The sequence below is a fragment of the Neomonachus schauinslandi genome, chromosome 9, assembly GCF_002201575.2.
Source record: "Neomonachus schauinslandi chromosome 9, ASM220157v2, whole genome shotgun sequence".
In the NCBI taxonomy this organism is placed as follows: domain Eukaryota; kingdom Metazoa; phylum Chordata; class Mammalia; order Carnivora; family Phocidae; genus Neomonachus; species Neomonachus schauinslandi.
In genome coordinates, this window is record NC_058411.1 from 83,464,878 (window position 1) to 83,477,603 (window position 12,726).

The 12,726-nt window shown below is 37.9% G+C and overlaps 1 protein-coding gene across 1 annotated transcript in view; it reads left to right on the forward strand.

Moving 5' to 3' along the window:
- STARD9 (StAR related lipid transfer domain containing 9) overlaps window positions 1-12,726 on the forward strand; it is a 128,018-nt gene that overhangs the window by 69,937 nt on the left and 45,355 nt on the right. The window contains exons 8-13 of the mRNA XM_021695296.2: window positions 3,892-3,961; window positions 5,360-5,432; window positions 10,495-10,562; window positions 11,700-11,797; window positions 12,211-12,420; window positions 12,603-12,700. Coding sequence (XP_021550971.2) covers window positions 3,892-3,961; window positions 5,360-5,432; window positions 10,495-10,562; window positions 11,700-11,797; window positions 12,211-12,420; window positions 12,603-12,700 — 617 coding nt within the window. The remainder of the gene's footprint in view (window positions 1-3,891; window positions 3,962-5,359; window positions 5,433-10,494; window positions 10,563-11,699; window positions 11,798-12,210; window positions 12,421-12,602; window positions 12,701-12,726) is intronic.

A 12,726-nucleotide genomic window follows, 5' to 3' on the forward strand; every position in this document is an offset into this window, starting at 1 on the left:
CAGTTGGTTAAGTATCTGCCTTCAGCTCAGGTCATGATCCCAGGGTCCTGGGATTGAGCCCCGCATCGGGATCTCTGTTCAGCAAGGAGCCTGCTTCTCCCTCTCCCTCTGCCTGCTCCTCCCCCTGCTTGTGCTCTTTCTCTGTCAAATAATAAATAAAATCTTAAAAAAAAAAAGATTTTTCTCTTTGTCTTTGGTTTTCACCAGTTTACTATACCTAGGTATAGATTTTGAGGTGTGTGTGTGTGCGTGTACACACGTGCATGCATGCACATACACATGCTGGGCTTCTTGAATCTGTGGTTTAATGCCTCTTTATCAGTTGTGGACATTTTTAAACCATTATTTTTCTAGTAATTGCTTTTACTCCACTCTTTCCTTTTGTAACTGTACTTACAGGTGTGTTAGAACTATTCCCTGTATGTGCTATGATTCTTACCCTCCCATCTCTGTTTTTTATATTTTGTCTTTCTGTGCTTTATTTTTGGTATATGATTCTGACCTATCTTTCTGTTCACTACTTTTTTTCAGCTGTGTCTAACCTATTAACCTTAGATATTGAATACTTAGTTTCACTTTAGTACTTTTTATTTTCCAGATCTCCGTATGATCCTTTCATTATAGCTTCCAATTTTCGCTGAAAATTTATAATCTTGTTTTTCAGTTCCTTGAAAATGGTAAGCAGAGTTACTTTAAAGTTACTGTAACCCCAATATCTGAATCTTTCTTGCATCTCTATTGCCTGTTATTTTTACTGGTTTTCATTTATTTATTGCCAGGTATACTTGGATTTTGGTTTGTTATAATTTTGTTACAGATGGTATTTCCTAAACTGTTTATAGAAATAATTGGAGGTCTAGGACAGTAGTCTCTTCCTGTACAGACAACCTATCTTTATTTGTGCCAGGTTTCTGCATTCGCTAGTGTTCCAGAATTACCTCAGTCCAATTTAAGGTTTGAGAATATTCAAAGCTGAGCTGCAGTCCCTTCAAAGACTGTCCCCCCCCCCCACTTTTTTTGAGTGGTGGGGGAGGCGCAAAGGGAGAGGGAGAGGGAAAATCTTAAGCAAGGGCTTAAGCCCCGATGTGGGGCTCAATCTCACAACCTTGAGATCACAACCTAAGTGGAAATCAAGAGTCGGACACTTAACCAGCTGAGCCTCCCAGGTGCCCCAAAGGCTGTTTACTTATAACTCAGCCTTATTCCTGTGTTTTAGCCCTTTGGGTTTCCAATTCAAGTAGGGTTCTACAGGGCAACTCTGAGTAGGCTCTGGACTTCAGTCTGTATCTTCCTAGACCTGTGAGGTTGTCAAGAGAACTGCTGTCAGTCACTTGCCCTCAAGATTTGGCAGATGACTTCAGAGGAAAAGTGTCCTCAAATGCTGGCTTCATTTCTCTAGACTTCCATCTTCCCCCAATATATGGCCTGGAAAATTTTTGCTATCTGGTTATCACTCTGTGCCTTAAAGCTTATGTCTTTAATATTTTGTCCAGATTTTTCTAATAGTCTTTACTGGAAGGATTGGTTTGTGTTATCTCATTTGCCATTACCAAAAGCAGAAAATCTCCGTTCTTGCTTAAATTTTTAAAACTCTGGGGCACCTGAGTGGTTCATTTGGTTTAGCGTCCAACTCTTGGTTTTGGCTCAGGGTTGTGAGATTGGGCCCCATGTTGGGCTCCATGCTCAGCAGGTAGTCTGTTTGGGGGTTCTCTCCCTTTGCCCCTCCCCCCTGCTCATATGCTCTCTCTCTAAAATAAATAAATCTTAAAAAAAAAAATTAAAACTCTTGGGTGCCTGGGTGATTCAGTTGGTTAAGCGACTGCCTTCAGCTCGGGTCATGCCCAGGGTCCTGGGATCGAGTCCCACATCAGGCTCCCTGCTCAGCGGGGAGCCTGCTTCTTTCTTTCCCTCTGCCTGCCGCTCCCCCTGCTTGTGCTCTCTCTCTCTGTCAAATAAATAAAAATCTTTAAAAAAAATTTAAAACTCTTTATTATAGAGAATTTTGAACATACGCAAAAATAGGCTAATATAATGAACCCCCATGTACCCATTACACACTTAAAATAATCATTAACCCTTGGCCATTTTTGCTGTATCCATATTCCTGTTCACTTTCCTTCATCCTATGTTGTTTTGAGGCAAATTACAGATGTCACATCAGTTCATCATTTTAGTACATAGCCCTAAAAGATAAGGAATGATTTTTTAAAAAACATAACCACAAAATTATTATAACATCTAAATAATAATAATTTTATTTATTATTTATTTCATTTTCAATTTATTTTTATTTTTTATTTAAATTCATTTCATTAACATAGTGTGTCATTAGTTTCTGGTGTAGAATTTATTTTTTAAATTTTATTTTATATCCAGTATAGTTAATATACAGTGTTATAATAGTTTCAGGTGTATAATATAGTGATTCAACAATTCTATACATTACTCAGCATTCATCATCTTAAGAAATTTTTTATCCCCATTACCTATTTCATCCATTCCCCCACCTTTGTCCCCTCCAGTAACCAACAGTTTGTTCTCTAAATAGTTAAGAGTCTGTTTTTTTGGTTTCTTTTTTTGCTTTGTTCATTTGTCTTTTTTCTTAAATTCCACACACGAGTGAAATCATATGGTATTTTTCTTTCTCTGACTTATTTCACTTAGCGTTATACTCTCTAGTCCCATCCATGTTGTTGCAAATGGCAAGATTTCATTCTTATCTATGGCTGAGTAATATTCACTTGTATATATATACCACAGTTTCTTTATCTGTTCATCTATTGATGGACACTGGGCTGCTTCCATATTTTGGCTATTGTGAATAATGTTGCTATAAACATAGGGATGCATATATCTTTTCAAATTAGAGTTTTCATATTCTTTGGGTGAATAGTGGAATTACTGGACCATGTGGTAGTTCTGCTTTTAATTTTTTAAGGAATCTCCATACTGTTTTCCAGTGTCTGCACCAGTTTGCATTCCCACTAATAGTGCACGAGGGCTCCCTTTTCACTACATTCTCACCAACATTTGTTGTTTCTTGTGTTTTTGATTTTAGCCATTCTGACTGTTGTGAGGTGATAACTCATTGTGGTTTTAACAATAATTTCTTTATATTAAGAAATCCAGTCAGTGTTGAAATTGCTTTGTTAATTTCTAGCGTAATTATATTTACCGATGAGCCGCCAAAGTTAGTTTGTCCCTATATCTCTGATTCAGTTGTGAAGGCACTTTTTCACTTGGTCAGTAACCACCCACAAAAACTTACTTTCATGTCTTTAAACTCCTCTTCACCTATATGAAGCTTGCCCATTGTTCAGTGACTAAATTCAAGTCTCCTTCCTCCATGGAGCCTGCCCTGGCCACTCCTCTGATCACCTTAGCATTTATTATCTCTTCTATTCCTGTGGCATTTGGCCATAATTTATGTTGTATAGTATAACTTCTTATGATTGTAAACTGCGTTTAGGGTAGGGACATGTGTGCTGTATGTTTTGCATGCCAGATTGTGGGGCACATAGCATCTGTTTACCTCAGCAGTTTTGTGAGGGCCAAATGAGGTAATCTAAGAACTTTTCTTATACCCTATATAGCTAAATTGTAAGGAATTACCATTGTTTTTGTTGTTGTTAGCATAACCACTAAATGAATTCTGGACTACATTCTCTGTGAGGGCAGAGACCTGTGTTTCCAGAGCCTATCATAATGCCTGACAGTAGGCTTCCCATACAGATATGTTGATTTAATTTATTATCTTAAGGAATTTAGTCAAGTTCTCTCATTCTTTTCTATCAAATGATATAAAATAGGATAAAGTTAATGACCTAGAGGAAGAAGTTAAACTTTACCAAAAATTTTATTTTCTTTTTTCCTCCCTCACAAATCTGATAGGTTTATCTCAACATGTAGTTACCAACTATAAGCAAGTAATTCAACTCTTGGAGGAGGGAATAGCAAACAGGTAACAGGTTTATTTGTTGCTGTCCTTTCAGTCTCATTCATCTTTCCTGTGTGCTCATTCCCCTTTGGAGTATATGATTGTACCTTTCTCTGCAGCTTCCCCACATTCACAATCAGGAGGCCTTTTTCAGAACAGTAATGTACCCAGGGTAAGGGGCAGTGGCTGAGATTTTGTGCATTTCTCAGTAGTGAAGCTGGAGTTTGTTCTGCATATAATAATATAAGGCAGTAAGCTCAGAGTTACTCTGTGCTTTGTCTCATAATAGATAACTTTTTGACTGAAGAAAAGATTCTTGCCTGCGTTGTCCTCTCTGTAGGCTTGATAAAAATAAGATCCAATATAGTTTAAAGTGTTTCAGAAAACAGTTTTTCTTCTAGTTTTGCATACTTGTAAAGGCTACCCAAAAAAGACTGTTTTGAATCTGCTATGAATAAGCACTGTAGACTTTCCTATAAGCTATTGTAAATTGTGATAATATTCCATGTTGTTAGTTACTAGGAAATACCCAGCCTGTTTTAGTAGATGCCTGAAAGAATAGCCTTTTTTACCTGGAAAAAATGTTGGGATATAGTCTTCTTTTTACCCTCTTAGTAGCAAGTCCAAGTTAATTGACCATAAAGGAAGAACTTTAAACTTAACATTCTACTCTTTGGGTTTCATGGAACTATCCTGGAGGCACTTGCCTCTGATCTTCAGATATCCTGGGTTCCTTGATCTTTAAGTGTCAGGTTTCACTTTTTCTATTCTTGAGTCATGAGACCTGCCTTTGGAGTTTGACTCTTCTTCAATTCTCTAGCTCCTCTGAGAACAGAAGTCAATGACATGATCCTAAACTGAATAATGATTGACTTAGATTTAGATGAAGGGAAGGCTTTTCTTACTTTAAGGATTAATATTGCAATGAATTTCTAAAGATCACCTGGCTTAAGTATGACATTGACACAATTCAAGATCTCATTTCAAATCCCTTTCTGACACTGTAAGATTAATATTTAGTGTTTAATCACATTTTACTTTCTCTGTTTTTGACACTTCTCCAGCAAGCTCTCTACCTCCATTTGTCCTACTTAAATGGGTCTGTTTTAGGGGTATTCTTCCAGGTTGATGACACTCTAGTATTCCCCTTTTCAACTCTGATTTTTGCTTCTATTGCTTAAAAAATGTTTTAATGTGGTTTAATATGAAGCTACACTGCCTTTTATTCTCAGATATCAGTACCTAGAATGCTGCTTCTGCCATCTTTGGACCACTCTCTTAACTAAACTGGTCTAAATATGGATGTTCTATGATTCTCACCTTTGAACCTTGGCACTAACATTTCTTGTGTTCCCATGGATTCTTAAGGATCCACCATGCATAAACAATACTTATCCTAATTGTTTTCCTTTATGTACACAGAATCACAGCAGCTACTCATGTTCATGAGGCCAGCAGCAGATCCCATGTCATCTTCACTATCTACTATACACAGGTTGGTTACCCCTTTATTTGCTTAGATTTCTTCCTTTCCTAGTCCCTTTTGACTGCTTTCTTGTATTCTTATTTCTTTTCCTTTCTTCCTACCTTTCCATTTATAGGTCCTCTACTATGACCTAATGTTATAAAGAGGACCTACATTACAATCTACTAAGCTCTACACCAGAAAAGGTAGAGGCAGTTTCATAAAGACTAATCAAAATATCTTCAACTTATATTTTATTTTTAACATTTCAAAGTACTTTTATATCTATGTGATCAGTATGAGCATTAAAACAAGAAGTAAGATGGAAATGAAAATAAGCATTAAAATGAAAAAGTAGATTTACTTCTATTATGAAGATTTACTCCTATTAAAAAGTAGAAGATTTACTTCAGTTAGGAGTGAGTAGATCAGCAAATCCTATCCCCCCAAAGCAACTATAAACCTGGACAAAACTGTCAAAACAACCATTTCTCTGGTCTAAAAATAGACCAGAGTCATATAATAAACCAAGACATTTATTCAAGAAAACTACTGAATTACAGGTAAGAATGGTGCAAATCTGTGGTATATTGCCTTGGGCTGTTCCCATCCCTACCTGTCTCTGTAAGTGAGGTGGTTCATCAGGGAATGGAAGGCAGTCAAAACCAGCTACTTTGTTGCTACCATTGCTGGAAGAGTTCACTTGATTTGGGCCATTGTCAGAATGGTGCTCTTGGTTTGGAGATCCATTAGCCTGAGATTATGGGTCTGTTTCAGGCAAGAGATGAACTGGCAGATTGTCTGGGGATTTAATAGGGAGTTCTGGAAAATGATGCAGCCATAGTGGGCTTAATAAGATCTTCACATATCCTGTATTGAGCAGAACTTAAACCTAAAACTGAACTTTTAATGCATTCCCCAGTCCACACATTGATCCATCAACAAAGAATAGAGATCTTATTGGCTCGAGGTGTTTGATTATAGCTTCTGACCAGTCTTTTGCTGAACACTCACCTATGCAGACAGAGGGTGGCCCCCAAAAGGCCAAGCTTAGAATTAAAACAACTGAAGGAAAAAACTGAACGGAGACCTCTTTGGCTACATATTGCTGGGGAGGCAGATTTTAGAGATTTTTAGCCCAGGCAAGTTACCAGAGAAACTAAACAACAACCATTACCACCCTCAAGATGGAAAAATTCAGAATTCAGAGTTGTTACAATATGTTATCTAAAATGTCTAGTATTCAACCAAAAATTATTAGACATGCAAAAGGAGATAAAAAAAAGTACAACCCATAGTCGTGGGGAAGGGGGGAAACAAACTGATTCTAAGTGCTCCAGATGTTTGATTTAGCATTCAAAGACTTCAAAGCAACTAATACAAATATGTTCAAGGAGCTGAAGGAAACCATGTTTAATGAATTAAAGGAAAACATGCCAGTAACTCTAGGGAATTTCAATAAAATCATAGAAATTTTTATATAAAATGGGGGTCCTGGAATTGAAGTGTACAATAGCTGAAACAAAAAAGTAGTGGGACTCAAGCACATAGGAGGATGGCAGAAGAACTAGCGAACTTGAATATAGACAATTAGAAATCATCCAGTTGGGGGATGCCTGGGTGGCTCAGTCAGTTAAGTGGCTGCCTTCGGCTCAGGTCATGATCCCAGGGTCCTGGGATTGAGTCCCGCATCAGGCTCCTTGCTCAGCAGGGAGTCTGCTTCTCCCTCTGCCTGCTCTGCTTGCCACTCCCCCTGCTTGTGCTCTCTCTCCCTGTCTCTAACAAATAAATAAATGAATAAAATCTTTAAAAATAAACAGTCCAATTTGAAGAAGAGAGAGTAAAAAGATTAAAGAAAAATGTACAGAGCCTCACAGACATATTGGACCACAGCAAATGTGTTAACATAAGTGTAATGGCGATCCCAGAAAGAGAAGAGAAAATAGGCATAAGAAAAATTTGAAAAATAGTGGCCAAAAAAATTCCAAGTTGTTGAAAATCATTAGTGTCAGATACAAATACTTTAAGAACTCCAAGCAAAATAAACATAAGAAGATCTGTACCTAGACACATCATAGATTGTTGAAAGACAAAAAGAAAATCTTGAATACAGTTAGAGAAAACTGACTCACGATGTACAAGAAAACAATTACATGATTAATGGTCGACTTATTTTTTTTTTAAGATTTTATTTATTTATTTATTTGAGAGAGAGAGAGAGAGTGAGAAACAGCATGAGAGGGGAGAGGGTCAGAGGGAGAAGCAGGATCCCTGCTGAGCGGGAGCCCGATGTGGGACTCGATCCCAGGACTCCGCCCGAGCTGAAGGCATCGCTTAATGAATTGAGCCACCCAGGTGCCCCTAATGGTCAACTTCTTATCAGAAACATTGGACCCCAGAAGACAGAGTGCTGAAAGAAAATAAAACTGTCAACCAAGAATTCTATATGCAGCAAAACTAACTTTACCAAATGAAGATGAAATAAGAACATTCCTAGATAAAAAAAAACACACAGAAAAAACCCCAAGAATTCATTGCTAGTAGGCCTACTTTACAAGAAAGCCAAATGAAATCTTTCAGGCTGAGAGAAAGCAGTATCAGTAACTTAAGTCTACAGGAAGGAATGAAAAGTTCTGAGAATAGGAAATATGTGGGTTAATATAAAAAGCTACATAAATATATTCTTCCTTATTTTTTCTTCCAATGTTATTAAAAAATAAGATTGTATAAAAATAATTATAATGCTGTATTACATATATCACATATATATACATTGTCATACATAGGACACTAATAGCACAAAGGAGTGAAGAGGAAAAGAAGATATATTGGAGTAAAGTTTCTATATTTATAGGAATTAAGTTAGTATTATTTTGAGGTTGATTCATGATAAGTTGTGATACATATTGTAATCTGTAGAGCAACCACTAAGAAAGTAGCTCAAAATTATAATTCAAAATTAGAAATTAAAATGGCACAGTAAAAAGTAATTATTTAACACAGAATAGGCAGTGAAGGAAGAGCAGAGGTGCAAAAAATACATGAGACATATGGAAAATAAATAGAAAAAGAATAGGTACAATTCTGAATACGTCAATAATTACATTAAGTTGAATGGATAGTTAAAAGCAAAACTCAACTATATGCTGTCTCTAAGAAACAGCCCTTAGATTCAAAGATACAAGTATGTTGAAAGTAAAGGGGTAGGAAAATATACACCATGTAGGAGCGCCTGGGTGGTTGAGTTGATTAAGTGTCTGCCTTTGGACCAGGTCATGATCCCAGGGGCCTGGGATGGAGCCCTGCATCAGGCTCCTTGCTCAGCCGGGAGCCTGCTTCTCTCTCTCCCTCTGTCTACCACTCTTTCTACTTGTGCTCTCTCTCTCTCTGTCAAATAAATAAGATCTTAAAAAAGAAAGAAAAATATATACCATGTAAATAGTAACCATAAGAGTTATAGTATTATGTTAGTGTCAGGCAAAAAAATAAATTTTAAGACACCTATGTACTATAGACAAAGAGGGACATTTCATAATGATAAAGGGTCTGTACATCAAAAAGATGTAACAAATATAAATGTATGTGGATTTACTGTGTGCAAGTCCTGCTCATATGTTTAATGAAGTAAGGACCCAGGGCTTACTGATTGACTTATCAGACTTTGAGAGCCCATCTGGTTCAGAGCACATTCAAATACAGATTTCCTGAGTGATTTGGCTAAAAATCCAGAATATCACCTTGTTTAGGAGGGCGTCTAAGGGGAAAGAAACCACTCTGTTCCAAATAACAAGCTTTATTTATTTATTTTTTCCAAATGCAATATAGGGGCTTAATTTGGATCACAATTTGAACAAACCAAAAGAAAAAAAAACATCTGTGTACTGGGTATTAGCTAATAGTAAGGAGTTGTTACTCTGTTAAATTATGGGGGTTATGCTTTTTTAAAAATTTTTTAAATTTTTATATATATACATTTTTTAAAAAATTTATTTGAGAGAGAGCACATGAGAGGGGGGAGGGTCAGAGGGAGAAGCAGACCCCCTGCCGAGCAGGGAGCCCGATGTGGGACTCGATCCAGGGACTCCAGGATCATGACCTGAGCCGAAGGCAGTCGCTTAACCAACTGAGCCACCCAGGCGCCCAAGGTGCCCCTAATTTTTATATTTTTTAATTTATTTTTTATTAACATAATGTATTATTTGTTTCAGGGGTACAGGTCTGTGATTCATCAGTCTTACACAATTCACAGTGCTCACCATAGCACATACCCTCCCCAGTGTCCATCACCCAGCCACCCCATCCCTCCCACCCCCTCCACTCCAGCAACCCTCAGTTTGTTTCCTGAGATTAAGAGTCTCTTATGGTTTGTCTCCCCCTCCGGTTTCGTCTTGTTTCATTTTTCCCTGCCTTCCCCTATGATCCTCTGTCTTGTTTCTCAAATTCCTCACATCAGTGAGATCATATGATACATGTCTTTCTCTGATTGACTTATTTCTCTTAGCGTAATACCCTCTCGTTCCATCCACGTCGTTGCAAATGGCAAGATTGCATTTTTTTGATGGCTGCATATTATTCCATTGTGTGTGTGTGTGTGTGTGTGTGTATATATATATACACACACACACACACACCCCACGTTTTATTTGTCCATTCATCTGTTGATAGACATCTAGGCTCTTTCCATAGTTTGGCTATTGTGAACATTGCTGCTATAAACACTGGGGTGCACATACCCCCTCAGATCACTACATTTGTATCTTTGGGGTAAATACCCAGGAGTGCAATTTTCAACTTTTTGAGGAATCTCCATACTGTTTTCCAGAGTGGCTGCACCAGCTTGCATTTCCACCAGCAGTGTAGGAGGGTTCCCCTTTCTCCACATCCTCGCCAACATCTGTCATTTCCTGACCTGTTAATTTTAGCCATTCTGACTGGTGTGAGGTGATGCCTCATTGAGGTTTTGATTTGGATTTCCCTGATGCCAAGTGATGTTGAGCACTTTTTGAGGTGTCTCTTGGCCATTTGGATGTCTTCTTTGCAGAAATGTCTGTTCATGTCAAATGACAAGCTTTAAATGTGTTTTCTTCCTTAGGCAATCCTGGAGAACAACCTCCGCTCTGAAATTGCTAGCAAGATCAACCTTGTGGACCTAGCAGGCAGGTAATTAGGATTTCAAAGCCAAGGGGAATTAATCCCTTGACAATGACCTTGCTCTTGCCCATTTTACAGGGAATAAACTTGTTCCATCTTTTTTCACATTTCAATCATCCTGAGAAAATTACAAAAAAACCCCCAAATTTTTGAATGCTATGTTAAGAAATTATAGTTTTCCAGGAGCTAAAAAAAATCTTCTATGTCAAGGGTTCTAAATCTTAGCTGCCTATTAAAATCACCTGGGCCTGTAAAAATTCTCAGTGCCTTGGTTTCACCTCTGATCAAATAAACCTCGTTATTAGTGAGGTCAGAGGCAGTGCAGGCTTCAGTAATTTTTTGAAGCTGCCCAGGTGATTCCAGTGTATAGCCAAGATCAAAAAACACTGCTCTAAGTGGAAGTAGCTGAGTTAGTATACTTTTTTTTCTCTGTCTTAATATTAATTGTATGCAGCCCTATGTGTTACTGGAAAAAAAAAAGAAATCTTTTAAAAATACTGCAGCAATGAGAAGATATGACCTTTGAAGTGTTAGAAGAAAGCATGAATTGTAGTCACATGTATATCCAGAAAGAAGAAAGTCTTGGGGATAATGTCACAAAAAAAAGTGTGAGATGAGATAAAGCAAATTTTCTTATTTTAAAACTGCTAAATTATTAATATGGTACATCATTCCATTAAAAATGAAGTGTTGTCTCTGTCAGCTGCAACTCTGGCATTTTGGGGGGAAAAATGAAGTGCTGTCTGGAAGAAACTATATCAGGCACCTGGAAGTATGACTTTTTAGTATTTCCCATTGACAGTTGACAAATAATGATAAAGCCATTAATAGATGAAATTAAAACAAAGATTGGGCATAGTGATGCTAACTAATATCATTACTGTAAATGAGCATTACAGTTAGTTAAATTGCTCTGGCAGCCAAAATAAAGAAAATATAATGAATTATTTGATTTCTATTGCCCAAGAAGTGGAGGAATGCCAGGTCATTACAAGATGGTAATAGTTTTTCTGGTAGTGAATTCTAAAAAGAATTTATCATGTGAGCTTTTTATATAATTGACAACATAATGGATAGTGTCTTTCAACAACATTATAAGGACAGCGTCTTCTTTGCTTTTGTTTTTGTTTTCATTGACTGTTTTAGTGAAAGAGCAGATCCCAGTTACTGTAAGGACCGCATTACTGAAGGAGCCAATATCAACAAGTCTCTTGTGACTCTGGGAATTGTCATCTCCACCTTAGGTATTTTGCTGATAGACTGGATCATCAGAGTGGGAGGGAGACTTTGGAAAATAACTCACATGTTTTCATTTTATGAAAATGGGGTAGACATTTACAAGCTTCTTTTTTATAAAGTTAACCTTCTGACTGAGGCCATAAAAATTGATATTTGTCTGCAGTTGAGAACACTGTGTGGTCATAATCCCAACCGTCTCATTTCAAGAAGAAGGGAGACTGAAAACTCCATTTGTGGCTCAGATAGTCTGTGTCCTGAGTCCAAAGTCTAATTCAGGATTCAAACTTGTAGCATTCTGTCATGCAGAGAGGGATTATAAAGTGTGATACTTAAATTTGTGTTCTCCAACCATTGTTTTAATGCATGTGTTTCACAATTCCTTTCTTCTTCCACTTTTATTATTTTGTTGTCTTTAAAGCCCAGAATTCCCAAGCATTCAGCAGCTGCCAGAGCTTCAACAGTACAGCCAGTGATGGTGGTGACAGTGGGATCCCTATCTCTCCTTCTGGGACCAGCAGTGGAGGGGGGCCCTCCCGGAGGCAGTCTTATATCCCATACCGGGACTCCGTGTTGACATGGCTGCTGAAGGACAGTCTTGGAGGCAACTCCAAAACTATCATGGTTGCTAGTGAGTGGGATGCTGGAGCTGGTTCTGTGTTGGGACTGGTACCCTGCCTCAGAGAAAGGGCCATGACCACCCATTTCATTAAGAGTTTCATAATACAGCATGGACGGTAGCAGTAAGGCAAGTGGTTACAGGCTGGGTCAGGAGGGCTTGGCGTGGTTTTTAACTTTCTCCTTCTACCTCAGCTGTGTCTCCTGCACACACTTGCTACAGTGAGACCATGAGCACACTGAGGTATGCATCCAATGCCAAACACATCATCAACAAGCCACGGGTAAATGAGGTGAGGCCTTCATTTGAAGTCTTGGT